A 26,215-nucleotide genomic window follows, 5' to 3' on the forward strand; every position below is an offset into this window, starting at 1 on the left:
GTGCTGTTTTGTTAATTTTGTAGAGTTTGTTTATAGTGTTTTGTGTTATTTTGTTTCGTATGAATAAACGTGTGCAAGAGCGCTGACCTGCAGTTTCCATGTCTGGGTCTAATAATTCAAGGGTGCAGACCAGCCTTTCCTGGGATGCTACGCCACAGAGACTAAAATTTCCTAAAAATGACCTGGAATTTAAAACGTGCTGATTGGAACAGCATAGCCGTTCACATTCCTTTCTACAAAGGAGGCAGTGTGGTCCAGTGGTTAAAGAAAGGGGCCTGTAACCAGGAGGTCCCCGGTTCAAGTCCCGGCTCAGCCACTGACTCTTTGTGTGACCCTGAGCAAGTCACTTAACCTCCTTGTTCCGTCTTTTGGGTGAGACGTTGTAAATGACTCTGCAGCTGATGCATAGTTCACACACCCTAGTCTCTGCAAGTCACCTTGGATAAATGTGTCTGCTAAATAAACAATAATAATAATACATTTTCATTTAACATTGCTTTTACATTCCATCAGTTCTCAACCATCCCCAGACCCATTTTCTATTTATTTTTTTTTTCTTTCCGAGCTCTATAATCTCGGCACACTTTAAAACAAGCCAGGTCTTTTAACTAACCTCTAAACTGCAAATTTTATTTTATTCAACATGGGGCATTGGGTCCTTGGAGTGACAGGTTAAGTTCATTTAAGAGCACAAACGCATCCACTAGGAACGCCATTCCGTTGAGCTATTTTTCATCACTGAAAGTTGCCTGAAACTTCTTTTTGATCGAAAAACACATTCCTTAGCTTGCAGATCAATTACGGGCTTCAACATTTTGCCCTTGGATAGCCGTAGGACTAGCATGTGAAGGAGGAGAACTTCATGAGAAGCATCCATTTCTTTACAAAGCTGACAAAAGAGATGGCTGTTGAGGGCATGCGCTTTGATAAAGTTAATGGCACTGATCACTTAATGCAATGTTTCTCACAGATAAAAAGTCTTTTCATCTGTGAGAAACAGAAAAAAAATGTCTTTGTAGTTAACACCTGTCGGTGTATCATGCAATGGGTTCCAGTTGCAGTCGATGACACATCCTTCACCTAACTGGATCTGGAGCACAGCACTGCAAGAGCTCCATCAGTACAGACTCCACATACTTCTTCACACTCAATACCATGCTCTTCCAAAGAAAAAACTTAAGAAAACATCAGGCACTTCAGTCTGTTTCCAGAGAGTTACAAAAAAAGAAGTTTGTCCTTGAAGTCCTCATCTTTCACATCGTATGTAAACAAGCAGTTGAGCTCAATTCGTAACATCTGTGGAATCATCAAGTTGCAAACTGAATAAACCAAATTGAATGGCTTTAATCATTGACTCAGCAGAGAGGATTTCACTACAAATAACACACTGTGGCTTTTCAATGCCAGATGTATGGCTAAAAGTGAATCCATAATTAAGTACTCATCCAAGTATTTCCTTTTCCTTGCCGTCGCATCAGCCATTTTATAAATTCAATTTACGAGCAAACACCAGTGTGATAATGCCACGTCGCATAGGAGACACACATACTGCCCTAACTTCTGTCAGCAGCTGTAAACATAACAAACTTAAACTGCTTTCAGAAGTCAACTCAAAACAGTAAAACATAAATATAACATATGTCACCTTGCCTCCACACCGGCTAAGGTAAGCAGTGTCTCTCCCATCTAGGTTTTAACTAGATTTGAATGTGTTTGGGATTTTAGCAGCTGTGGTAGGATTTTAACTGGTGGGTATTTATCTTCATAGTTGTAGCTGTAAGCGTGTATTTCTAAGCACATTTGCTTATACATGGTAGTACAATTGTTAGACTGTAGTGTTAGGGACCGCCGTCTCAACATGAGTTGCACTTGATTATATGTACTGTATTTTTTATGTATTGCAACTTGTCATTCAGGTTTCTGATTTTTTGCTGTATGTTGCATGTGAGATTGCGACCCCAAGGAAATAGCCCAGCGACCCAAAGTGGGGTCGTGAACCATAGGTTGAGAACCCCTGCTTTACACCATTGGCTAATCCACCAATGTGCAGATGCAACTGAGTACTAACCACTTTTATCTGCGGGTTTATTTAGACGGGTTCAGCTAAAAGGTTGTTTAAATAGTTTTTTGAATACTTGTTGAAGTTTCTTTGAAAGCCCTTTAGCTAGACACACTCAACTCCAATTTGCACGCCTATAACTCTTAGCCTAAATGTAAACGCCCTTTATAAATATGGCCCCTGATCTATAAACATATTTACATCCTTAAAGGAGAGGTAACCAAAGTTTTAAAATCAACTTTCTTACCTTTTTCTTACCTTTTTTGTTTACCTTTTATTAACATAATCCTGAATTAAAGTGGAAAAAACAAGCAAAACAAAAGATCTTCAGTGTATGGCCAATGATAATTCTTCTAGTTCTAATAGTTAATACCTTGTTAAGCACTTGTTTAAACTGCGGAAATAATGTGGAGTTTAACATTTAAGTTGAAATTCAATGACAATTGCAGGTAATTAAATACAATACAAGCTGGGTGGATGTACTGGAAACATTATAAAGCAATACTGTTTTCTTATCTATATCTTTTGTTTTACTGGTCCCCATTTATTTTTTTCTGTTTTTTTTTTTTCAGCCTTCAGAAATATGTAAGGGAGCAGATTTTACTAGCGGTAGCAGTTATTGTAAAGCGTGGATCATTAGACAAATCCATTGACTGCAAGGGCATTTTCCATGAAGTCAGTCAGTTAATAAGCAGTGGAAATCCAACAGTGGTAAGTAATCAGAGTGATTATTCATTTGGTAATCGATAGGCACACATCAATTACGGTTTATGTATACAAATGCAAACCATTAAATAAACCAAAAATATATCAAGTTGGAATCACAAACCTACCTATGCATATATTTTTGAACAGAAATAATAATCATAGTGGTGTGTTTTAGCTGCAACTTGGCCATATTTCCATTGCTTACGTATCTGTTCCATTCAAACTTTCGCTTTTTCCAGTGCGTTTTCTTAGATCACAGGCTAACACTGTGTACCTTCAATCCCTTACTCAAATTACTATCCACTGAATGTTTTTGTTCTTCTACCATTTTTAATTAACTAGCGAGTTCCCTTTCAAGTACGAAATGTAACCATTGCCAAATGGGTACTAACCTCTTAAAGACCTGAATCCTGAAAATTGTATACCAAAGCTGCTCACTGAACCTGACACAGTCATAACCTGATTGGAGAGCCTTGTTCAGATAAGTACTTTTTTGCTTCCATCGGTATATATTTTTTGCATTTCTTGTGTTTTTCACAAATTATATGTGACATTAAACTAATCGCTGTAATAATTTTCTATTACACATATTGTGTGCACTACAGCCTGTTGCTAGTTACATCCAGCTGCGGCCTTTTGGCCCTTGTGAAGCCAGCAGCTCGAGTCGCACCTTCCCAGCGATCCAGCAACGTAAGTCGGCTGACTTTGTGCTCTCCTTCCAGGCTACATAGCTCCGGCTGGGGCTTATTTAATCTTGTTTTTGCTTTTTAGCACTATGAATGAGAGGTTGTATATTATTTATGTAAATGTTTAATTACTGTTTTTGTTGTGGTTTTTTTCAGTTTGTACAAAGAATACCCGCAGCCTGTCTGCAACGTAGTGCTCAGCACACGTGTAGCAAGAGCAGCTGCTGGGCAGGACCACGATACTCGCTTTGGTTGTTGCTTGCAATTTCAACCCCAGTATCTTGATGCCTTTTTGGCGACAGCTTTTAGCATTGCCATTGCGGAGGCTGTTAGTCCATTCTAACAAGCAGGCTTCCCTCAGTCTCGTGACTGAGTGGTTTTGTCTGTGACTTTTACAGGCTGGCATCCCTGTACGTTGACACCCGCTGTGACTGCGAACTGGTGGACCCATACCGAACAGTACCGAGGTCACCGAACCAGGACTGAGGCTACCACACCGGTACCAGCCTGGTGATAAAGCTGGCGAACCGGTACTGACCTGGCGCCGTCCCTGTACCGACCCAGTGCTAAAGTCATGAAACAGCCTGCTTGGGTCTTGACTTGCCCGGTCGATCTCTCTCTATATATATATATATATATATATATATATAATACAGCTCTGGAAAAATTAAGAGACCACTGCAAAATTATCAGTTTCTCTGTTTTTACTATTTATAGGTATGTGTTTGGGTAAAATGAACATTTTTGTTTTATTCTATAAACTACTGACAACATTTCTCCCAAATTCCAAATAAAAATATTGTCATTTAGAGCATTTATTTGCAGAAAATGACAGCTGGTCAGACCTCGAATAATGCAAAGAAAATAAGTTCATATTCATTTTTAAACAACACAATACTAATGTTTTAACTTAGGAAGAGTTCAGAAATCAATATTTGGTGGAATAACCCTGATTTTCAAGCACCGCTTTCATGCGTCTTGGCATGCTCTCCACCAGTCTTTCACATTGATGTTGGGTGCATTTATGCCACTCCTGGCGCAAAAATTCAAGCAGCTTGGCTTTGTTTGATGGCTTGTGACCATCCATCTTCCTCTTGATCACATTCCGGAGGTTTTCAATGGGGTTCAGGTCTGGAGATTGGGCTGGCCATGACAGGGTCTTGATCTGGTGGTCCTCCATCCACACCTTGATTGACCTGGCTGTGTGGCATGGAGCATTGTCCTTCTGGAAAAACCAATCCTCAGAGTTGGGGGAACATTGTCAGAGCAGAAGGAAGCAAGTTTTCTTCCAGGACAACCTTGTACTTGGCTTGATTCATGCCAAAGCTGCCCGATTCCAGCCTTGCTGAAGCACCCCCAGATCATCACCGATCCTCCACCACATTTCACAGTGGGTGCGAGACACTGTGGCTTGTAGGCCTCTCCAGGTCTACGTCTAACCATTAGATGACCAGGTGTTGGGCAAAGCTGAAAATTGGACTCATCTGGGGGTGCTTCAGCAAGGCTGGAATCGGGCAGATTTGTCTTTGTGAAGGACGCATGAATCAAGCCAAGTACAAGGTTGTCCTGGAAGAAAACTTGCTTCCTTCTGCTCTGACAATGTTCCCCAACTCTGAGGATTGGTTTTTCCAGCAGGACAATGCTCCATGCCACACAGCCAGGTCAATCAAGGTGTGGATGGAGGACCATCAGATCAAGACCCTGTCATGGCCAGCCCAATCTCCAGACCTGAACCCCATTGAAAACCTCTGGACTGTGATCAAGAGGAAGATGGATGGTCACAAGCCATCAAACAAAGCCGAGCTGCTTGAATTTTTGCGCCAGGAGTGGCATAAAGTCACCCAACATCAATGTGAAAGACTGGTGGAGAGCATGCCAAGACGCATGAAAGCTGTGCTTGAAAATCAGGGTTATTCCACCAAATATTGATTTCTGAACTCTTCCTAAGTTAAAACATTAGTATTGTGTTGTTTAAAAATGAATATGAACTTATTTTCTTTGCATTATTCGAGGTCTGACAACACTGCATCTTTTTTGTTATTTTGACCAGTTGTCATTTTCTGCAAATAAATGCTCTAAATGACAATATTTTTATTTGGAATTTGGGAGAAATGTTGTCAGTAGTTTATAGAATAAAACAAAAATGTTCATTTTACCCAAACACATACCTATAAATAGTAAAACCAGAGAAACTGATAATTTTGCAGTGGTCTCTTAATTTTTTCCAGAGCTGTATATATATATTGCCTGCTCCTTGCATCATGCCTGGGTTCTATCCCTGTGATATATGCAAGGCTAGTCTGCCTATGGAGGATGTGCATGGCAGGTGCTCTTCCTACGTGGGGCCAGAACATGCCAAGGAGGCACTGGTTAATCAGAGCTTCTGCAAATTCTGTGTCCCTTTCTCCAAGCGTATGCTTAGAAGAGGTTATCCTGCAGCTCTAATGAGCATTCTGCATCCCTTACTCCTGCTCAGCGCTCTTCCCCATCACCCTTTCTTTGAGAGGTAGCTGCGTCCTCACCCCATGGCTCTGTGACAAGGAAGAGCGGACGACGCTCCCGGGAAAGTAGCCCAAGCAGGAAACCGCCTTCACGGTCTTCCTCATCCTCCTCGAGCTCTGCCTCCTTCCCCTCCCCCATGGAAGAGGAAGAAGAGTCGCCGATCGGCTGGAAAGGCATCTGCGCAGCTATTTCCCCTGCAGGTAATCTCTCCCTATTGGCAAAGCTTGTACCGCTAATCAAGAGGACCACTGCAACCTGGCCTACAGCAGGAGAAACAAGGCAATCAATTTTTGACAAGCCTACCGCCTCTCCCATATCCCCCCTGTTCACCAAGATTTTTTATATGAAATCCACTCTTCTAGGACCATCCGGACCAGACCAGCTCCTGCTGTTTCCCGTTCGATGAACGCCCTATATATAGGATACATGATGCAGAAAAGCTGGTCCTGGCCTATTTGCCACCTGATGAGACTTCCATTGTGCCTAATTTGGTGCTCCTTTCCAAGGATGCTGCCTACCATAACAAGCAGTGCTGGGTTTTTGAGGTGATGCTCAAAAGAACCTATTCAGCCAGGGCATTTGCCGCACGGCTAAGGGCCTACAATAGCATCCTGAAATTGTTCGCATTTAAAGGGGCTTTCTTGTTTGCTATCACCTCCGCAAAGCGGATGACTGAGATGCAGGCATTCTCTATACCGAAGACCTGCTTAATTTTTACAGAGGACAGGACAAAGGTCACGCTTCATACCAATCCTGCATTTTTGCCAAAGATTATCTCATCGTTCCATGTCAACCAGCCTGTGGAATTGGAGGCTTTTCATCCACCTCCTTTCCAGTCTGACAGAGAGCGACCGCTCCATACGCTCTGCCCAGTTCGGGCCCAGGCATACTATGTTGATGGGATGAGAAGTTGGAGGCAGTCCGGACAATTTTTGTCTGCTGTGGGGCGAAGTCCCATGGTCAAGCCCTGTCCTAAGCAACGGTTGTCCAAGTGGATAGCAGGCACAGTCAGGACTGCCTATGAGCTGGCCAACTTGCCCCCTCCAGAAAAGCTCACTGACCACCAGGGGCATTGCAACTTCATGAGCTTTATTCCAAGGTACATCTGTCAAAGACATATGCAATGTAGCGGTGTGGGCTACTCCCCAAACCTTCACTAGGTTCTACAGACTGAATGTCGTAGATCCTCAAAACCCTGGTTTTGGAACTAGAGTGTTAAGGGCGCCTTCCCAGTCGACCCTTACAACACAGGCATAGAGGTGAGTTTCTCCCTCAGATTTTTCAGCCTAGCTAATTACTGTGGTTCCAAATGGTAATTAGCCTTGAAGCATTTTGGTTGTTAGATAGTCTTGCCCTAGCTACAGGTTGGGTATACTGACCCATTTGGTAATGGTTACATTTCGTACCCTGGTTCCCTGAAATAGAAACGTAACCATTAACCTTCAAGGTCGCTGCGTCGATGATTGCAGCAGGCTTGATGGAAAAATTATGCTGAGTCCTCACAGGCTCGGTGAGCAGCTTTGGTATACAGTTTTCAGGATTTGGGTCTTTAGGAGCTAAATACCCATTCAGTAATGGTTTTCATTTCTATTTCAAGATGTTCAGTATCTTGTTGATAACCCTTCAGTAAGCAAACTTTTAAAGTCAATTAAACAAATTACATGAAGACATTTGTACAAGTCTTCTTGTACCGTACAATATATTCATTTATTATTGCGTGAAAGATAGTTTCGTAATAAAACGAAATGTGTCAATGACATGATTTTCTTTTCAGCACATGCAGTCATCTTATCTCTGCTCTACAGACAATTGACCAAACGCAGATTCAGGCAGTTCAACCTAAAGGTGCCAGCCCGTCTGTATAATTAAGTGTGTCTGTTTACACACACAATAGGCCGACCATGTACAAAAGAAAAGTTAATATAAAATGTCTCTCATCTGATTGTCAGATGAAAGGTTCAGCTGATGAATAAACTGCACAATTTTCAGCTGTTGCATGTACCAGGATATAAATAGCATTGTCCATGCTTTAATCTGTGGTATGTTTGGAGATAGTGTGCATATTTCCCTTTAACCCATGGACACTTGCCAGTAAGAATGACCGTTTAAAATCCCAGACCCTGTGTCCACCCCTGGCACCAAGCAGACTAGGACTTCTGCCAGTCTCTTTGAAGTCAAAACCGTGTACAGGCTCTTGGGAAAAGCATTCTCCCTTGCAGAGCCAGGAGGGAGCTACAGTGGGTGGTGTGACCTCTGTTTCTCATTGTGACACTCACATAATAATATTTTTGTCACTAACCTGTGAAATACTTGAAGGACAAAGGTTTATAAGATGGGGAATTTTGCTAGTCATGGCCACAAATGAAAACATTACTAGTTGTTTTAAATGTAATGCAACTACCATAGGGTATATTTGCTGAAATGATCTAGTATTGCCACTATTTTTTATTTTTTTAAAAAAGGTACTCATGTTAAAAGTGGATGCAGAATAGAGTGACATTATGACTGGACCCACGGTATGGGAATACATTTCTATTTATGTTTGCGGGAATGGATGGAAACGGAAATGAAACTGGCGGGAGCGGGTGAAACCGGGAATAAAGTTTTAAATCACACTGGAACGAATGGGAGTGGAACTGAAGGCTGCGGGAATGGGTGGGAGCACAACTGAAAGCTGTGGGAAGAGCAGTACCAAACTTTAGTTTGTCAGACGAGCTACAACAACTTTAGATGTTGTATTATTAAACCAATCAATATGAACCATATATTTACCAAGACAGACACTATAACCGTTGTATCAACGACACTCATTTTAATTGACACACCCCATTTAGTGATTTCACTAGCCCACCCATTCAATTCACCCTTGCTAGCTTGCTTCAAGACCATTACAAAGAACTGTAAAAGACCTAAACTAATTTTAAATACAGTGCCTTGCAAAAGTATTCAGACCCCTGACCAATTCTCTCATATTACTGAATTACAAATGGTACAGTGAAATTTTGTTCTGTTTGATATTTTATTTTAAAACACTGAAACTCAAAATCAATTATTGTAAGGTGACATTGGTTTTATGTTGGGAAATATTTTTTAGAAAAATAAAAAACTGAAATATCTTGCTTGCATAAGTATTCAACCCCTGTGCTGTGGAAGCTCCCAGTTTACACCGATGAAAGAAATTGCCCTGAAGAGGACACAATTACCTTACCATTGGCCTCCACCTTTGAACCATTAAAGTTGCTGTCACATTTTCTGGATAAAAACCCCACTGTTGAAGGATCATTGGTCAGGCTGTGAATCTGAAGGAAAATGAAGACCAAAGAGCATTCTACAGAAGTTAGAGATAAAGTAATACAAATGCATAGATTAGGGAAAGGGTACAAAATAATATCCAAGTGTTTGGATATCCCAGTGAGCACAGCTGGATCAATAATCAGGAAGTGGGAGCTGCAGCACACCACCCAGGCACTGCCAAGAAAAGGCCTTCCCTCAAAACAAAACTCAGCGCTCAAACAAGGAGGAGACTTGTGAGAGAAGCCACAGAGAGGCCAACAATCACTTTGAAGGAGCTACAGAGTTCAGTGGCTGGGAGTGGAGTAATGGTGCACCAGTCAACCATATCAAGAGCTCTGCATAACACTGGCCTGTATGGGAGGGTGGCAAGAAAGAAGCCGTTACTCAAAAAGTACCATCTGAAAGCACGTCTGGAGTTTGCCAGAAAGCATGAGAGTGACCCAGCTGTGATGTGGGAAAAGGTTTTGTGGTCAGATGAGACCAAGATAGAGCTTTTTGGCCAAAACTCAAAGCGCTATGTGTGGCGCAAACCTAACACTGCCCATGCCTCAAGACACACCATCCCTACATTGAAGTATGGTGGTGGCAGCATCATGCTGTGGGGATGCTTCTCATCAGCAGGGACTGGACATCTTGTTAAAACTGAAGGAAGAATGGATGGAGCAAAATACAGGGAAATATTGCAAGAGAACCTGCTTCAGTCCGCTAAAAAACTGAAGCTTGGGAGGAAATTCACCTTTCAGCAGGACAATGATCCCAAGCACAAGGCCAAAGCAACATTGGAGTGGCTCAAGAACAAAAAGGTGAATGTCCTACAGTGGCCCAATCAAAGTCCTGATCTCAATCCCATTGAGAATCTGTGGCACTATTTGAAAATTGCAGTCCACAAGCGTCGTCCAACCAACCTGAACAACCTGGAGCAAATCTGCCAAGAAGAATGGGCCAAAATCACTTCGACACTGTGTGCAAAGCTGGTACATACTTACCCCAAAAGACTTAAAGCTGTTATTGCAGCGAAAGGTGGCTCTACCAAATATTAATGTGTGGGGGTTGAATACTTATGCAAGCAAGATATTTCAGTTTTTTATTTTTCTTAAAAATATTTCCCAACATAAAACCAATGTCACCTTACAATAATTGATTTTGAGTTTCAGTGTTTTAAAATAAAATATCAACCAGAACGAAATTTCAATGTACCATTTGTAATTCAGTAATATGAGAGAATTGGTCAGAGGTCTGAAAACTTTTGCAAGGCACTGTATGTCAACCTCTGCAAATAATTGGATTAAATAAACTTATTGGGAATTAAAGTTGGAGTGAAACTCAAAAGACTGTGGCCCTCAAGGGTTTTTTTTCTGTTATCAACACGTTATGCATAATAAAAAGGTTGAAGTAGGTTTGTGTGGTTCTTGTTATTGTTATAATAGGTAATATGCCAGCAGTGACTGGTATTTTAAACATTCAACTAGGAACAGGATGAGAATGAAAAACACAAGAAAAAAGAGTAACTCGAAAAAGACCCTGCCTCAGATTTTGAAGGGCCCCCACATATAAATATAATATGTAATAAAATGTCTAAAAAATAAATAAGTAGTGTATGACCTGTATGGATCGGAACAACAGGTCTGTTTTACCAAGCCTTATTGCGTTGGACTAGCAGCGACTGCCTGATCATATGACTTGACCTGCCAATCAAGACACGTACCTCTTTTATCAGTTGTGCCACGGCGTGAACGTGACTCGGATCAGAACCTGTAAAAATGTCTGATAGAGCAGCACCTAGGAAGTATGAGAGCGACGCTGAAAAGCAGAAACACAACAAGTACAATGTCATTGCGAGGAAGATATGTGAAACAAAACACCAATGCTGACACGCTATTTTAATACAAATACGAACTAATGTGTGTGAAGGTACCAGTACTTCGAAAAATACATTGCAGAGAAATCAACAGGAGGAAACAACCTAGGTTTATATGGATTACAGTGGGGCAATCTCCATGGAAAAATAACTTGCCTTTTTCTCACTCTATTTTGGTAGTAATTTCAGGTTGTGTGTGTTTCCATGTAGTGTTTTTTTATACTGAGAAATTCTCGTTCCAAATGCTAATAAACTAATTCATATTAAAATATGGGAGGCTATATTTAAATGTTTGTGCCCAAGTTCCAGTTTGGCCTTGCATGACTTACTGATATCATACAGCTTTTTTAAACCGGGTTTCCATGAAGTTTGTAGGTTGTCTTAAAACACAGCCTGCCTCAATTGGTCCCCCCAAAAAATAAAATAAAATAACAAGACAAAAACTGTAGCATTACACAAATAATAAAAAAACAACATTACATAAGAAAGCACTGTGTACTATCCTTGTATTATTTGCTAAACATTTTTTGACTGCATATATATTACAAACCTATTATACAAGTACATATTCGTAAGAGATAAGAGTGCAGTTTGCATTTCCCATTTTGTTTTTGAAACTGCCAGTAACTAACGCTGTAGGCCAATGTTCATTTTCTTAACTGGCACTATTTCAAACATTGAATCAAGTCAAATATGAATCCGCTAAGACACAATAATTTGACATTAATGTTAATCAAGTGTGGTGGTAGTAAAACAATAAAGGGAAGGAAATTAATATGCAAAGAGGGCCCCCATTAAACTTAATGTGGCCCTGCATACAGTGAGAGGTTAAAAGAAATCAGTCTCTTTTCTTTTTCTTAAATATCACGGGACAGGATGGGACGGGACATTTTTTGACATGACCAGATGGGACAGGAATGGAAATATTTTTTATGTATCGATGGGAAAAATTCTGGTGGGACAGAATGGGAACAAAAATTAAATTAAAAGTTTTTTCACAGGATGGGATGGGATGGAACTCAAGTTTAATTCCTGTGTCACACTAATGCTGAGTAGGCGAAATCAGTGTCACACATTTGGAAAAAAAACTGTGGCAAAAGTTAATTTCTGCAACTATACCCTATGGTAGTTCTGTTTCGTGAAACAACTTGGAGTAAGTCTTTCATTTTTGACAGAATTCCTATATTCTAGACCCTTGTCCTTTGCAATGAAATTATTTTCCACAACTATGAATAAAATAATATTTTATTCTTTTTATATTACAGCATTAGCTTCTTATGCAAATACTGGATGAAAAAATAAACACTGTCAGTATATTTATGAATGCTTGGAAACTAGTGCTCACTTGCGCAATGCTTTTGTTAACTCAACCGTTGTTCTTGTCTTTCAATTTTACAGCAGACACTGGCCTGCTCCATTCTCACAGCTCTGTTGAGTGAATTTTCCAGCTCTAGTAAAACCAGCAATATTGGACTTAGCATGGAATTCCATGGTAGCTGTAAACGTATGTTTCAGGTAAGTCACTTTCTTTCTACATACAAATATAGAGGAATACTGACAGCAGTCGGACCATCGTGAAGTAATATTAGAAATCCATTTTATTGGCAGTGAGAAGCGGGGTCTGGTAGATATCAGTCGTTTCTAACCCTGGTCTGGATCGTCCAATAGAGTGCCTGATTGAATTGGTGCCCTATAGCAGATATCTCAACTGAGGAAAGTGCTTGAGGTGTGATAGTCCTGTTCATGGTTTACTCTTAAACCTTTACATAAAGGTAACCCCATGACAGAGGTGCACAAAACATGAAGGTCTGGAGTCCTACAGGTTTTATATATATCATTAAATTAAAAGATTAAGAGCTGGAAGAAGGTTAAATTGGTTCAATGAAGTAGTGTGTACTGGTGGAACAAAGACCAGGAGGGCTCCAGACTTTTGAGGTGTGTCATTGTGTATACCTGCCTTATCATAACTAATAAAATAGTTTGTGGCTTTTATTGAAAATGAATCAAAACTGGGGATCCCGAGTGGCGCCTCCAGTAAAGGCGCTCCGCGCGGAGTGCAGGATGTGCCCTATAGCCTGGAGATCGCAGGTTTGAATCCAGGCTATGTCACAGCCGACCGTGACCAGGAGTTCCTAAGGGGCGGTGCAGAATTGGCTGAACGCTGCCCGGGTAGGGAGGGCTTAGGTCGGCAGGGGAATCCACGGCTCACCGCGCATCAGCGACCCCTGTGGCCGATAGGGAGCTTGTGGTTCTGAATTGGAGCCGCCAGATCTGTGTTGTCCTCCGGCACTATCGGTCTGGTGGCATTGCTGTGGATCTGCAGTGCGAAAAATGACGGCTCGGCAGGAGCACGTTTCGGAGGACGCGTGTTCCAGCCTCCATTTCCCGAGTCGGCGGGGGGGTTGCGAGCGGTGAGCCGAGGATACAGATAATAATTGGGCATGCTAAATTGGGGAGAAAAACAGAGGTAAAAAATTGACGATGACTAAATTAAAAAAAAAAAAAAAAAAAAAAAATGAATCAAAACTGGAGACACAAAAGCTGAGTTATTCTTATACTGCTGTAACCATTTTGTGTGGCATTATCTTCCCTAGAACCATATACAGTGTTAAATCGTTGGACTTGTGATAATAGAAAATTACCTTGTAATAGAGGTGGAATATATATATATGTATGTATGTATGTATGTGTGTGTGTGTGTGTGTGTATATATATATATATATATATATATATATATATATATATATATATATATATATATATATATATATATATATATATATATATATATATTATTTTTTTTTTCTCTTTTTTTTGTATAAGATTTGATGGCTGCCCTTTCACCTTATATGAAGTGAGTTCTGAAGTTTAGAAAAAGAAACGTATTTGTTTTCATGGCAGGAAGAAGACCTACGGCAGATTTTCATGCTCACAGTAGAAGTTCTGCAGGAGTTCAGTCGGAGAGAAAACATGAACGCTCAGATGTCCTCAGTGTTTCAGCGGTACCTTGCACTTGCGAATCAGGTCCTGAGCTGGAACTTCCTTCCACCTAACTATATCCTTCACTTATAATATTATGTGCTTCAAATTTTAAAGCCAGCTCAAGGTGAAGTTCAAAGACACCGGAGCTGCACAGTTACATTTTAATACAATTGAGATAACTATGTGGTCTTTGTTCTAACTTTTCTACATGCCTCATGGAGTATTTCAACTGACAAAAAATGAGTTTTACATTGATCTAGTTTTACAGTTGTGATGAAAATGTGCCCCACTGATTAAAAACATCAGTGTATAATCATATTCATTTGTTAAAGTGTGCAAGGTTAAAATAACTTGCAATAGCCTCAATTACAAAAAGTGTTCCTGTAAAGCTCTTTTTGAATGCAAATGTATTTGAGATTTTTCCCCTTTAAATATTTCTGGTTTGTTCCAAACGCAAACCTACAGTAGTAGCGATCACCAGAATGGCGTGTTATTCTCCACGACAATATAAGTCAATGCGATATGTAATTCAGTTAACCTGTCTTGCATCTTCTGCACTCTAGAGGCCGTTATCCGGTCTAGAAACTGGTTTATTACAGATACTGAAACTGTAAAATACAATGTTTCACCAGCAGGTGTCACCCACTGAAGATTAGGTTACTACAGAAGGACATGTTCTAAAATGAAATATTGTATTCCTTTGAATTTAAGACTCAGCCCAAATTTCCCACCCTCAATTTGAGGAAAAAATAAAACATCAAATAAATATTCATTTACAGAGATACAAACTAATTACAGTTATGTGCTGCTTCTTATTTCCAGTCGTGATTACTCATACCTGTTTTTCTCCCAATTTGTGAACTGTGATATTGCTTGGCATGTTGAAACATACGGGGGTCTGATCAGCATTTCTGTCACAAGCTGGTACTGTTTGTTAGGAACGCTGAAATTGTTCTCTTTGAATTCCTCAGGAAGCTAATGACACTTCTTTGAAAATGGCTTCCTGTATGTCATCGATGATTAGAGTCTTTTCTCGGCAGTAAGTTACGTTGCTGCTTTTGTACTCAGGTAGTCGTGTCTTTTGTTGGCAAGTTTTTATACACTCATCACTATACTGTACTTGAATTTAAGATGCAGGCTATTTTTGAGAAGCAAAAAATTGTTCAAAAAGTGGGTCTTAAATTTGAAGGAATGTGGTGTTCACAAAGATCAAGGTAACATTTTCCAAATACTGATCTTAATCAAAAACATACAAATAACCTGGTTACATTTCTGTTTCATGGAACCGGGGTTATGAGAATAACATTTCATACATAAGAACGTTTACAAACGAGAGGAGGCCATTCGGCCCATCTTGCTCGTTTGGTTGTTAGTAGCGTATTGATCCCAGAATCTCAAGCAGCTTCTTGAAGGATCCCAGGGTTACACAATTCTCTGTGTAAAAAAAGTGCCTCCTATTTTCTGTTCTGAATGCCCCTTTATCTAATCTCCATTTGTGACCTCTGGTCCTTGTTTCTTTTTTCAGGTCAAAGAAGTCCCCACGGTCGACATTGTCTATACCTTTTAGGATTTTAAATGCTTGAATCAGATCACCGCATAGTCTTGTTTGTTCAAGACTGAATAGATTCAGTTCTTTTAGCCTGTCTGCATACAACATGTCTTTTAAACCCGGGATAATTCTGGTTGCTCTTCTTTGCACTCTTTCTAGAGCAGCAATATCCTTTTTATTATTATTATTTGTTTATTTAGCAGACGCTTTTATCCAAGGCGACTTAGAGACGTCTCGCCCGAAAGACGGAGCACAAGGAGGTTAAGTGACTTGCTCAGGGTCACGCAATGAGTCAGTGCCTGAGGTGGGATTTGAACCGGGGACCTCCTGGTTACAAGCCCTTTTCTTTAACCACTGGACCACGCAGCCTCCTTTCTGTAACAAGGTGACCAGAACTGAACACAATATTCTAGAAGAGGTCTTACTAATGCATTTAAAGTTTTAACATTACTTCCCTTGATTTAAATTCAACACTTTTCACAATATATCCGAGCGATATCTGGTGATCTTGTTGGCCTTTTTTTTATAGCTTCCCAACATTTGTCTAGATGAAGACATTTCCGAGTCAACATAAACTCCTAGGTCTTTTTCATAGATTCCTTCTTCAATTTCAGTATCTCCCATATAATATTTATAATGCACATTTGTATTGCCTGCAGTACCTTACACTTTTCTCTATTAAATGTCATTTGCCATGTGTCTGCCCAGTTCTGAATGCTGTCTAGATAATTTTGAATGACCTTTGCTGCTTCAACAGTGTTTGCCACTCCTCCTATTTTTGTGTCGTCTGCAAATTTAACAAGTTTGCTTACTATACCAGAATCTAAATCATTAATGTAGGTTAGGAATAGCAGAGGACCTAATACTGATTCCTGTGGTACACCACTGTTTACCTCGCTCCATACAAATGAGATCTGTTAAATATACTACTGTAGCTTAATGGTTTATTGTTCAGATCGGTAAACTAAATACATATCGCTACTTATATTGAATTGGAGTCAAAGGGGACTGTTTGCTAAAACTGTATTTTTAGGTATTTATAAAAAAAACAAAAAACAACGTTATTGTTATCATTATATTAATATTAAGATAGTCAACCCAGCTTAATATCATTTCGAAGGATCAGTGCAGAAATGGCCTAATACTTTGAGCTAACATGATCAGTTTATCTGTCAAAATGAGCTTTTTTGGCTGCCAATAGTAAAAAAAACAACAAAAAAAAAAAACACAATCTTTTCGCTTCTGCACAGCAAGCAGAGACTGTGGCTGCTATAATTAAATCGAAAATCGATTTTTTGATCGATTCCATTCCTCATTATATGCATCAATATAAATACTGGATAATCGATTCAATAATGACATTTTTGTAACGCATGTAGTTAATAATATTATTTAAGTTTATCAACGAAAATGCACAGAACGCCCTGCCATGCTATTTACAGTATTTCTGCCAGACAAGCAGTGGGCACGCTCATCTTCTCCTGCTCTTTAACTATTATTATTATTATTATTTATTTCTTAGCAGACGCCCTTATCCAGGGCGACTTACAATTGTTACAAGATATCACATTATACATTATTTCACATTATACAGATATCACATTATTTTTTACATACAATTACCCATTTATACAGTTGGGTTTTTACTGGAGCAATCTAGGTAAAGTACCTTGCTCAAGGGTACAGCAGCAGTGTCCCCCCACTGGGGATTGAACCCACAACCCTCCGGTCAAGAGTCCAGAGCCCTAACCACTACTCCACACTGCTGCCATCTAACTAGCATCTGATTTGCAGGTCCCATCCTACCAGCGAATCAGATTTGAAAATGCTTTGTAAGTACGCCCCTCTGTTCAATGTAAACAAACAAAAAAGTGTGCCTCATTGAATCCAGAGCAGGACAACAGGCTTTTATTCCTGGCAAACAGCCTCTAAATAAATTGTTTACATTGAAGAACACTGACTCCTATATAGTTTGCGCTTCTTTGGAGTTTCAAAATGAACTGTTATATAATTAATATTTAACAATATTCAATAACGTTAAAAAAATAAATAAATAATAATAAAAAATCTTTGTTAAACGCAATTATGGAGTAACGGTCAACTTGTCCTATAGTGGCTATGCATGTGATCTTGAAATAGAGTGAAATTGACTGAAGGGTTTACAAGCGGAACAGGGACATTTACAAGAGCGGATTAGGTACATATAAAGTATTGAATGTCTCCATCCATGTTATGTCTTGGGATGTCTGGTAGAACCATGTCTTCATTCTAGGTTAATCCTCTGGGTGTTCTTCCACATCCATGCTGAGCATTTTAGTCCCTATAATCTGTTGGTAAAGCCCAGTTAAGCTTGTTCAATTAGACCCTGTATTACTACACGGGATTTTATGGATTGAATTTTGAACCACAGGTGTAATCTGAACCTTATGTGCTTGTTTCATACTTTGTTAGATGTGTGTTTCACAAGTGATGCTCATTAAAACTATTTTAAACATCCCTGAGCAGTCACTGGGGTTTCTTTTTAATTAAAGGAGCCAGCTGTCCAACACGTTGGTATGGTTCATTACTCTGTGTGTGTGTGTGTGTGTGTGTGTGTGTGTGTGTATATATATATATATATATATGTATGTGTGTATATGTATATATATATATATATATATATATATATATATATATATATATATATATAATATGTGTGTGTGTGTGTGTGTGTATATATATATATATATATAATGTGTGTGTATATATATATATGTGTGTGTGTAAATATATATATGTGTATATATATATATATGTGTGTGTGTGTGTGTATATATAAATATATAAATAACTGATATGGACACTTTTTTTAATTTAACTGCTGTTATATTTCTGTCTCTTAACTTCAGTGAGTTATTTGGGAATGCTATTCAGAATTGCTTTTGTAAATTTAAACCAAAACTTTTGTGGGGTGGGTGTGGGGGTGGGCAAAAAAATCAAAAAGTAGCCTTTGCTCCCCTCCTCTTGTAAATGTTGACACCTGTTACTCTTAAGTGTGGCCACAGGCCTCTTTCCCCTTGACACACGCAGCACACTGGTTGACAAAGTGATCACAGCCTTGTGGAATGCCACATTCCTAAAGGAGTCTCCCTTCTCCAAACCCTAATACCTTTTATTCCTTGGCCTCATGCAGTCGCTATGTAGTGTATGTGGAGAGGCTTATAGTGAGTTTCCATTACATTCTCTTGTGAACAGCTCCCGGCTATGACCCGGGAGTTTTTTTTTTTTTTTTTATTACCCCCAGTCCTTGCTGTTGTTGACCTTGACTTTGGATTACTGGGCCGGCATTATATAGCTATGTTTGAATCCTCTCAAAATGTGATGCTAAAACCAACAGAGTCCTGGCGGGAGACCTTCCTGGACAGCAGAGTCATGGAACTCTTCTTTACAGTAAGTCACATTTCTCCTCTTGAACTGCATTCATTCCCCAGCTACACTTTGTTAGCAGGCTTATATATTTTGATTAAATTATTATGATTAAAGCTGGAGAAGAAGCACCTAGAAAAGTATGTGATTATTTAGTATATACTGTGATCTTGGGTACTTTCTATACACTCATTATTAATGTACTGTATGTGCTGTGAGTATTCTCTAATTTCCATTTTCTTTCAAAATGTATTGATGTGTTGGTTTATATATTTTGTGTTTTGTAAAGTTAAATCTGTGAAGAACTAATCTTCACATGCAGGTAGTGATAAGTTTAAAACAAAAACAAACAAAAAAAAGTTTTGTTGTTTTGCTTTTGATAAAGCTTTAGGAATTTTGTCTGTAGTCATTTTATAGAGAATTAAACAATATACTGTTGTACAAAAATTTACAAAGATCCAACAACTACAATTAGTAAACTGTAAGCAAATCCAAATGTGTTTTATTCGTTAAATGTCGTAGATACATTTTTTTTTTCTTAAAACCTACAAAATATAAACTAGAAATGTACTATACAAACGCTGAATTCTAGGAATGCTGTATAACTATTCCATTCAACATTTCAAAAAAACAGTTTATTATATATCTACTAAGTTTTTAAAATAATCTTAAACTGGATATGTAAAGGAGATCTTAACTCTACCAGTTGATAACATTGAAGAAGCCAAACCTAAGTTATGAAAGTCTGTCTTATAATGAATGTTCTTGGATCTCTCTTTCTTCTTATTATTATTATTTATTTCTTAGTAGACGCCCTTATCCAGGGCGACTTACAATTGTTACAAGATAACACATTATTTTTACATACAATTACCCATTTACACAGTTGGTTTTTTTTTAACTGGAGCAATCTAGGTAAAGTACCTTGCTCAAGAATACAACAGCAGTGTCCCCGACCGGGGATTGAACCCAAACCCTCCGGTTAAGAGTCCAGAGCTCTAACCACTACTCCACACTGCTTAGCCTGCTAAAATGCCAAGACCAGTTTTTCTAAGACATTTGTGGTCCAAAGTGTACCTACATCAAGTAAAAGTTTTATCTTCGATGTGAATAACTTCCTAGAGAAATAGAAGCCAGATAGAAGATCGAAGCAGCTGTCTGTGCAAAGCCAGCAGCTGTTCCACTCAACTGACTCTGTCCACGAGACTGAAAACCAACCCTTAGACACGAGTTGCAAAGTTCAGAGGCCTCTGTAAACCAACATTAGGATTAGACACAGACAGTAGGATTATGTACCAAATTAACAGCATCTAAGCTTTTTATTGGAACCTGGAAGTTGCTTTTATATAGTTAGTCTAAAGATATAGATGTTTTTATAATTGGCATATTATAGGTATAGGTATGGTAAAGCCGTAACACTATTGTATTCCTAGGGTATGTTTTTTTGGTAACATGCAGCAAGTGTTTCAGAACTCATAATGCAGCACTATACAATATTAATCAAATCGTTGTTTCTTACTTTCTTCAAGACCACCCAAACACATTTACGTTTTTAAATTCACAACAATCTTCTTTAGTAGTTCAGTGCAAAGGATAAAAAAATATTCTTCGGAACTGAATTTCCTACCATACCAGTCAGTTAATACAGTACAAAAACTACAGCAAAAAATGTAATTAGCTTGGAGTTTAAAATGAAGGCACTAGCCAAAATGTTTGTGTACTTGACATCTTTTTAACTTAATAGCAGATTTTAGTGAGCAAGCTGCATCACAGGTTCAGGGGCACACAAAAGAAAGGTGGGACATTTGTTCTTAATTTGACCCCAAAACATGGGTTCCTGCCATGGTGACTGGTAACACATTGATCAAAATTCTGAAATGTCCCATTTTGATATTATTCCCTCACTTTTTTTAATGTAGTCTTTAGGCTGTTTGATGAAACTTAATCCCCATATCTGTTTAGTTGTGTGTTTCCCTCTGGGCAGTCCCATCTGATACATGGGGGTCACACAAGTCAACTAGATCAACACCTAGTTCAGCTGCTTAAATACAAAGCAAAGCAGAGTATCACAGTTGTCAAAGTTTACCAGTTGTCCACTGTCTGAATAAACACTGACAGGAAAGCCAGTAAATGGAAAAATGATCAGTTTGTATAAAAGTAATTCCTAGTTGTACTAGATCCTATTTATTTTTTTGTTTTCTTTCTAAAAATAATTACTTTGCAAATCGGCATTCAGTTTCCTGTATTTTGAGTTAACCTAACTTAGCAAAGCTGATAGACATAGGTCGGGTTTACATGTACATGAAAATCGACCCTACAGTCATGACTGTGTGACGATGTCACGAGAATACATCAAGAAACAGCAAAAGGACGTCCTTTTGGCAGCGTGACTTTAAGGGCAGGGTCAATCACTTTCTCACGATAAAAATAGCTGTAAAAACCCATGTAAACTTGAACAGGAATCGTGCTGTGGCTCACGAGATTTCAGCAGTCAAAATCCTGTTCTTCTGACTTAATCTCACTTAATCCCAAGCAGAAAGGCTGTACAAAACATAGACACCCCCCAACTACTTTAACACTAGAACCGCCACGGTTATACTCATACCTACAACTGCCGACGACAGTCATTATGACGGTTACATTTTAAACATCATCAATATTAAAATGAAAGACAAACTATCGGATATCTAACTATCAAACATCTGCATAGCCGAAACGCCATATTTAAATGAACAATTAAACATAAAAGGGTTTATTTTCTAACTTACCACATATAAAGCACTACTTCAAAAAATGAAAAACTATAATAAAATAAACATTTCAAAAGAAACTAGTGTGTAAACAGGTTTATGTACATACAAAACTGTAAAAACAAAAGTAGTTTTTAATCTAAAACGAAAGTAACATATGATTTCTCTTGCGTGCAGCACAGAATCCAGGTTGAGCTGCTGCAGCCTGCAGCTTTGCAGTTTTCTGATCGAAATGTTTCTGCTGAAGCGCTGTGGCTAGCTTCAAGATGAAATCTCTCCTACTGATATTTTCCCCGGTGCATTTCATGTACAAAACAAAGGAATTGATGGCTGCTAGGTCCAGTAGAGATAACAACAGGCTTGTATAAATTAAAAAATTGAATATTGTAGGTTATATTCAAAATAAAAAACATGTATTGTAAAAGGCAGTTCTAGTATTAATGAAATGTAACTTTTAGATGTTCCACACACACACACACACACAAATATAAATTCTAAGTAGTAGAAACTTAGTAGAAATTATATTTTATATAATTGTGTGTGTGTTGGAAAGGTAACCAGACAAACAATTAGCTAGCGCAGCGTAATTCAGAATGTGCGCGACAACACATGAATTAATTTCTCTTGTTAAATGTTTTTATCTTCATGGCAACGCATGAAGCTCTCCTCACGATATTCAGAGGTGTTCTTTTGCTACTTGGCAAGCAAACACGGACATTTAAATATCCCCACCCCTAAATGACTATCAGTTGAGTAATCTGCATTGGTACCACCGTTGTTTGCTTGTTTGTTTTGTTTTGGTTTTTTTCCCCTAAATCAGAACTTCATAGCAACGCATTTCCTGAAAAGTACTGCAAACACGTTGTGAGGAAAACTCTCATGACTTGTGCATGTAAATGCCGCCATAGTTAGCATAATACACATCGCTGTCATCCTTGCTGTTTTTAGAAAGTCTGGCATCTGTTTGTTTTTGTTTTGCAATGCGTTGCATCTAGAGTTCTCTACACAACAAGGTCTGCTCTGACAGAGGATTGCTTTACTTTTGAGATGTGGAGCTACGAATATAACAACCTGCATTGCAAGCGTTTTTATATACGAGTACTGGTTATTGTATGGGATACTATATTGTGTGTGTGTGTGTGTGTGTGTGTGTGTGTGTGTGTGTTTTTTCTGTTAAAATATATTATCCATACAACACCAAACCAGAACCTGAAACGGAGAACCAAAAATAATGTTAACGGTATTTTGGAGTTGTAAGTGTAGTGGTGATGCACAGCTGAATTGACGGCAAATGGTTCTGTTACTCTATTGATTTTATGTTTCTTTTCTTGCAAGTGATGTCTGCTCTTATTAATTTCAGGTGCATCGTAAGATCCGGGAAGACTCAGACATGGCACAGGATTCCTTGCAGTGTCTGGCACAGTTAGCATCCATGCATGGGCCTGTATTCCCAGATGAGAGTGCTCAGGTTAACTATTTAGCCCGCTTGGTAGAAGGATTACTCGGCATGATAAATGGGTATGTTTTAATATTTGTTACTTTTAAGTGTTTAAATCGTGTGTTTACGGTGTTTGACCTCAGCTTGCTAAGAGTCAATCAGATTAAAAGATTCTTATCATTCGGGCTCCCGTTTACAATTGAGCACAGACTGCCTTTGGCTCCATGTGCACGTGCATAGCACTGAACTGTAGTGCGTACCTGTGACCGAGTTGTTGAGTGGCATGTGGGTGGTGACGTCACAGACCAGGATCAGAAACCAAAACAATGAATGGTGGTGGTGAAACTGCAGCGCTACGACGCTCAGTGTTTTATTAAATAATAAACAAACAAACGATTTAAACAAACAACACACTACAAACAAAAGGGCACGTTGGCCAAACAAATAGAAATAAACTAAGTATCGTGCTGGGGTAAAACCATCACGCTTAGCAGTTGTTTTAGGTTTTAAATCTCTCTCCCACTTTGCTCGCTCTCCCGTACTCTCCTCTGTACACTCTCCCCTGAGCACAGATAGCTGCAGGCTTTTATATTCTGGCTGAGGGGTTAACTAACTATTAATTAGTTATTACCCCTCGGCCATAGTCTGCACAAGTTTAATAAGGATGCGTGACTGTCAGCTAGTTAAATAATCAGTAGCTGATCAGTCACGCATCTTCAGAAGGTTTTTAAAATCTATACACAAAATAACAAATAACCATCGGCTTTCGCCGTCATATAAACATATACAAATCATAATATAAATAAATAATAAACCAAGAGGCGGGACACTCCGCCACAGTACCCGATGACCTTCACACCTTCCGTGAAGACATTTCCCCTCCCAAAACAGTCGGAAGTGTTTAAGTCAACAAGAAACCTGTTATTTGTCACTTGTGTGTTTCTACTTCAAGGTGGTCATTTCATGCTAATTAAGATTTCATTTTGTCATCAGAAATGGAGTGAAGCATTTAAAGAAACAGATGTTGTAAACATTTACACATCAGTCTGAAAACTTCTTATATGTGAATGTAAACAATAACTCACATTTTTTGTGCTATTCAACAAAAGCAAAATTTGTTTAATAGCTAAAAAGAAACAATCTAGTGTATAATTGTGCCATAATGTATACAATTAAACAAGCACTATGTACAGATATTAAAGCATGTTACTTTTAAACAAAGGACTGCATTTGCCCCATGAAGGAAACGTTTCATTTTCTTAGCGCCTTTACTAAGGCTGTAACAAAGGGTAAATTTTGACCTTCGAAGGTTCAGAATACAGAATACAGAATAAAGCTGTGAATCTTCAATAGTACTACTTTGCATAATTTACTGGTCACCATAGCTACTAGTTTTATATTTGATTGAAAATCCTACATACAGGTCCATATAAATAGAATAACACATTAACATGTAGTTTAAAAATACTTTATATAGAACAGTAATCATGTTTTTATAATTTAAATACACTTTGTTCATGTACATGAATTGATGCTGCTTGCGATACTCATACAGTAGTGTTGGATGATAATGCAATTTTCTGTTGCATTATCGATTGTCGGATGTAAATTATCACAATAATCATTATTGCCTGAATAAATAAAATATATACAAAAAAACCTGGGCTGTGATGGATAATGAAATAAATTGTTACATGGGGATTAATATTATTCTTAATACAAGGACGGTAAAGCGTGACTGACGTGTCTGTATATCCGAGTGCTGACTGTCGCTCGTTACCTGTAGCCATATATCTGTGTAGTGTAAGGGTAATGCTTGTCCTGGTGTTGACATACTCCCAATGTTTGTTTTTTTTGTTTGATAGTTTATTTGTTAGGATTCTGAGCATGTGATGGCTTTGTGCAGCATCCCTACTCTCATCTGTCATAAAACTGATAGCCAACTATCTTCACTGCCCCGAATCAGCCCTGCATGTTTCAATCTAATTTTGAGTTATCATCCCAAACTTGATCCAGTTTATAATAAAAATAAGGTCGCTATTTCACTGTATTAAAGCTCATGTGCGTTTTTTAAATCCTCAAGGTCAGCTCATTTTAGGCAACTGGGCCTATATTTATCATTTGTGCATAAATAAATGACTTGAAGTTTAGAATTGTTGCATGCAGAATTAAATCCTGATTCATCAATCTTGCCATTGAAAGCTATCAGTAGCTACAAAGCCAATAGTAGTGGACAGAACTTGAACATGTGCAGGAATTGGATGTGTACGCTTGGTTGGTCTGTGCAACCTAGAACCCAACATCTCACACAATTCCATAGCTGCCATTGGAAAGCAATCTTCCAGAACTGCAAGATTTATCCATTTTCAAATGTATTATCATGTGTGAATTATTTATAAAAGAAAATAAACCTAATGAGAACGTTATTATTTTACAATTTTAATAGGAGTTTGAACTTGTCTTGCAGTAGCATCATTCTAACCCGAGGAAATGATCGTGCACGTGACCCAGAGTGTCCGTGAGTCTAAGGACATTCTCACGCAGACGTCTGTGTTAATAAATCACATACTTTCTGTTGGAATGTGTGTACGCACGGTTTAGAAGGGAATACTTGCACTCACAAGAATGTTAAATATAGCCCCTGTTCTTTTTATCTCTTCCAGGATTGAAATAGAGGATTCAGAAGCTGTGGGGATTTCCAACATTATCAGCAATTTAATAACTATGTTCCCTCGCAGTAACTTGACTGCCATTCCCAGCGAGCTCTTCAATTCATTTGTAAACTGCCTCACGCATCTCACTTGTTCCTTTGGAAGAAGTGCTGCCTTAGAGGAAGTGGTAATTATCCAAAACATTTAAACGGGATGGTGGGAAGCAATTTGGAGAACAGTGTTCTGTGTTTTGGTAGATACATACATATTAAAAATAATACTTGTTTTTTGTTACTCTTACTGTTTCTAGTTCTTGTTGTGATGTACGTGACA

At 38.7% G+C, this 26,215-nt stretch overlaps 1 protein-coding gene across 2 annotated transcripts in view; it reads left to right on the top strand.

The window, feature by feature from the left end:
* The window catches only part of xpo4 (exportin 4), a 112,765-nt gene that overhangs the window by 58,079 nt on the left and 28,471 nt on the right, over window positions 1-26,215 (top strand). The window contains exons 4-9 of one of the 2 annotated variants that reach the window (XM_059028761.1): window positions 2,632-2,770; window positions 12,506-12,622; window positions 14,009-14,162; window positions 18,955-19,067; window positions 23,154-23,311; window positions 25,895-26,069. In XM_059028761.1, coding sequence (XP_058884744.1) covers window positions 2,632-2,770; window positions 12,506-12,622; window positions 14,009-14,162; window positions 18,955-19,067; window positions 23,154-23,311; window positions 25,895-26,069 — 856 coding nt within the window. The remainder of the gene's footprint in view (window positions 1-2,631; window positions 2,771-12,505; window positions 12,623-14,008; window positions 14,163-18,954; window positions 19,068-23,153; window positions 23,312-25,894; window positions 26,070-26,215) is intronic. The other variant, XM_034012204.3, reaches the window with a different exon arrangement.

The sequence above is a fragment of the Acipenser ruthenus genome, chromosome 8 (assembly GCF_902713425.1).
Source record: "Acipenser ruthenus chromosome 8, fAciRut3.2 maternal haplotype, whole genome shotgun sequence".
NCBI lineage: Eukaryota > Metazoa > Chordata > Actinopteri > Acipenseriformes > Acipenseridae > Acipenser > Acipenser ruthenus.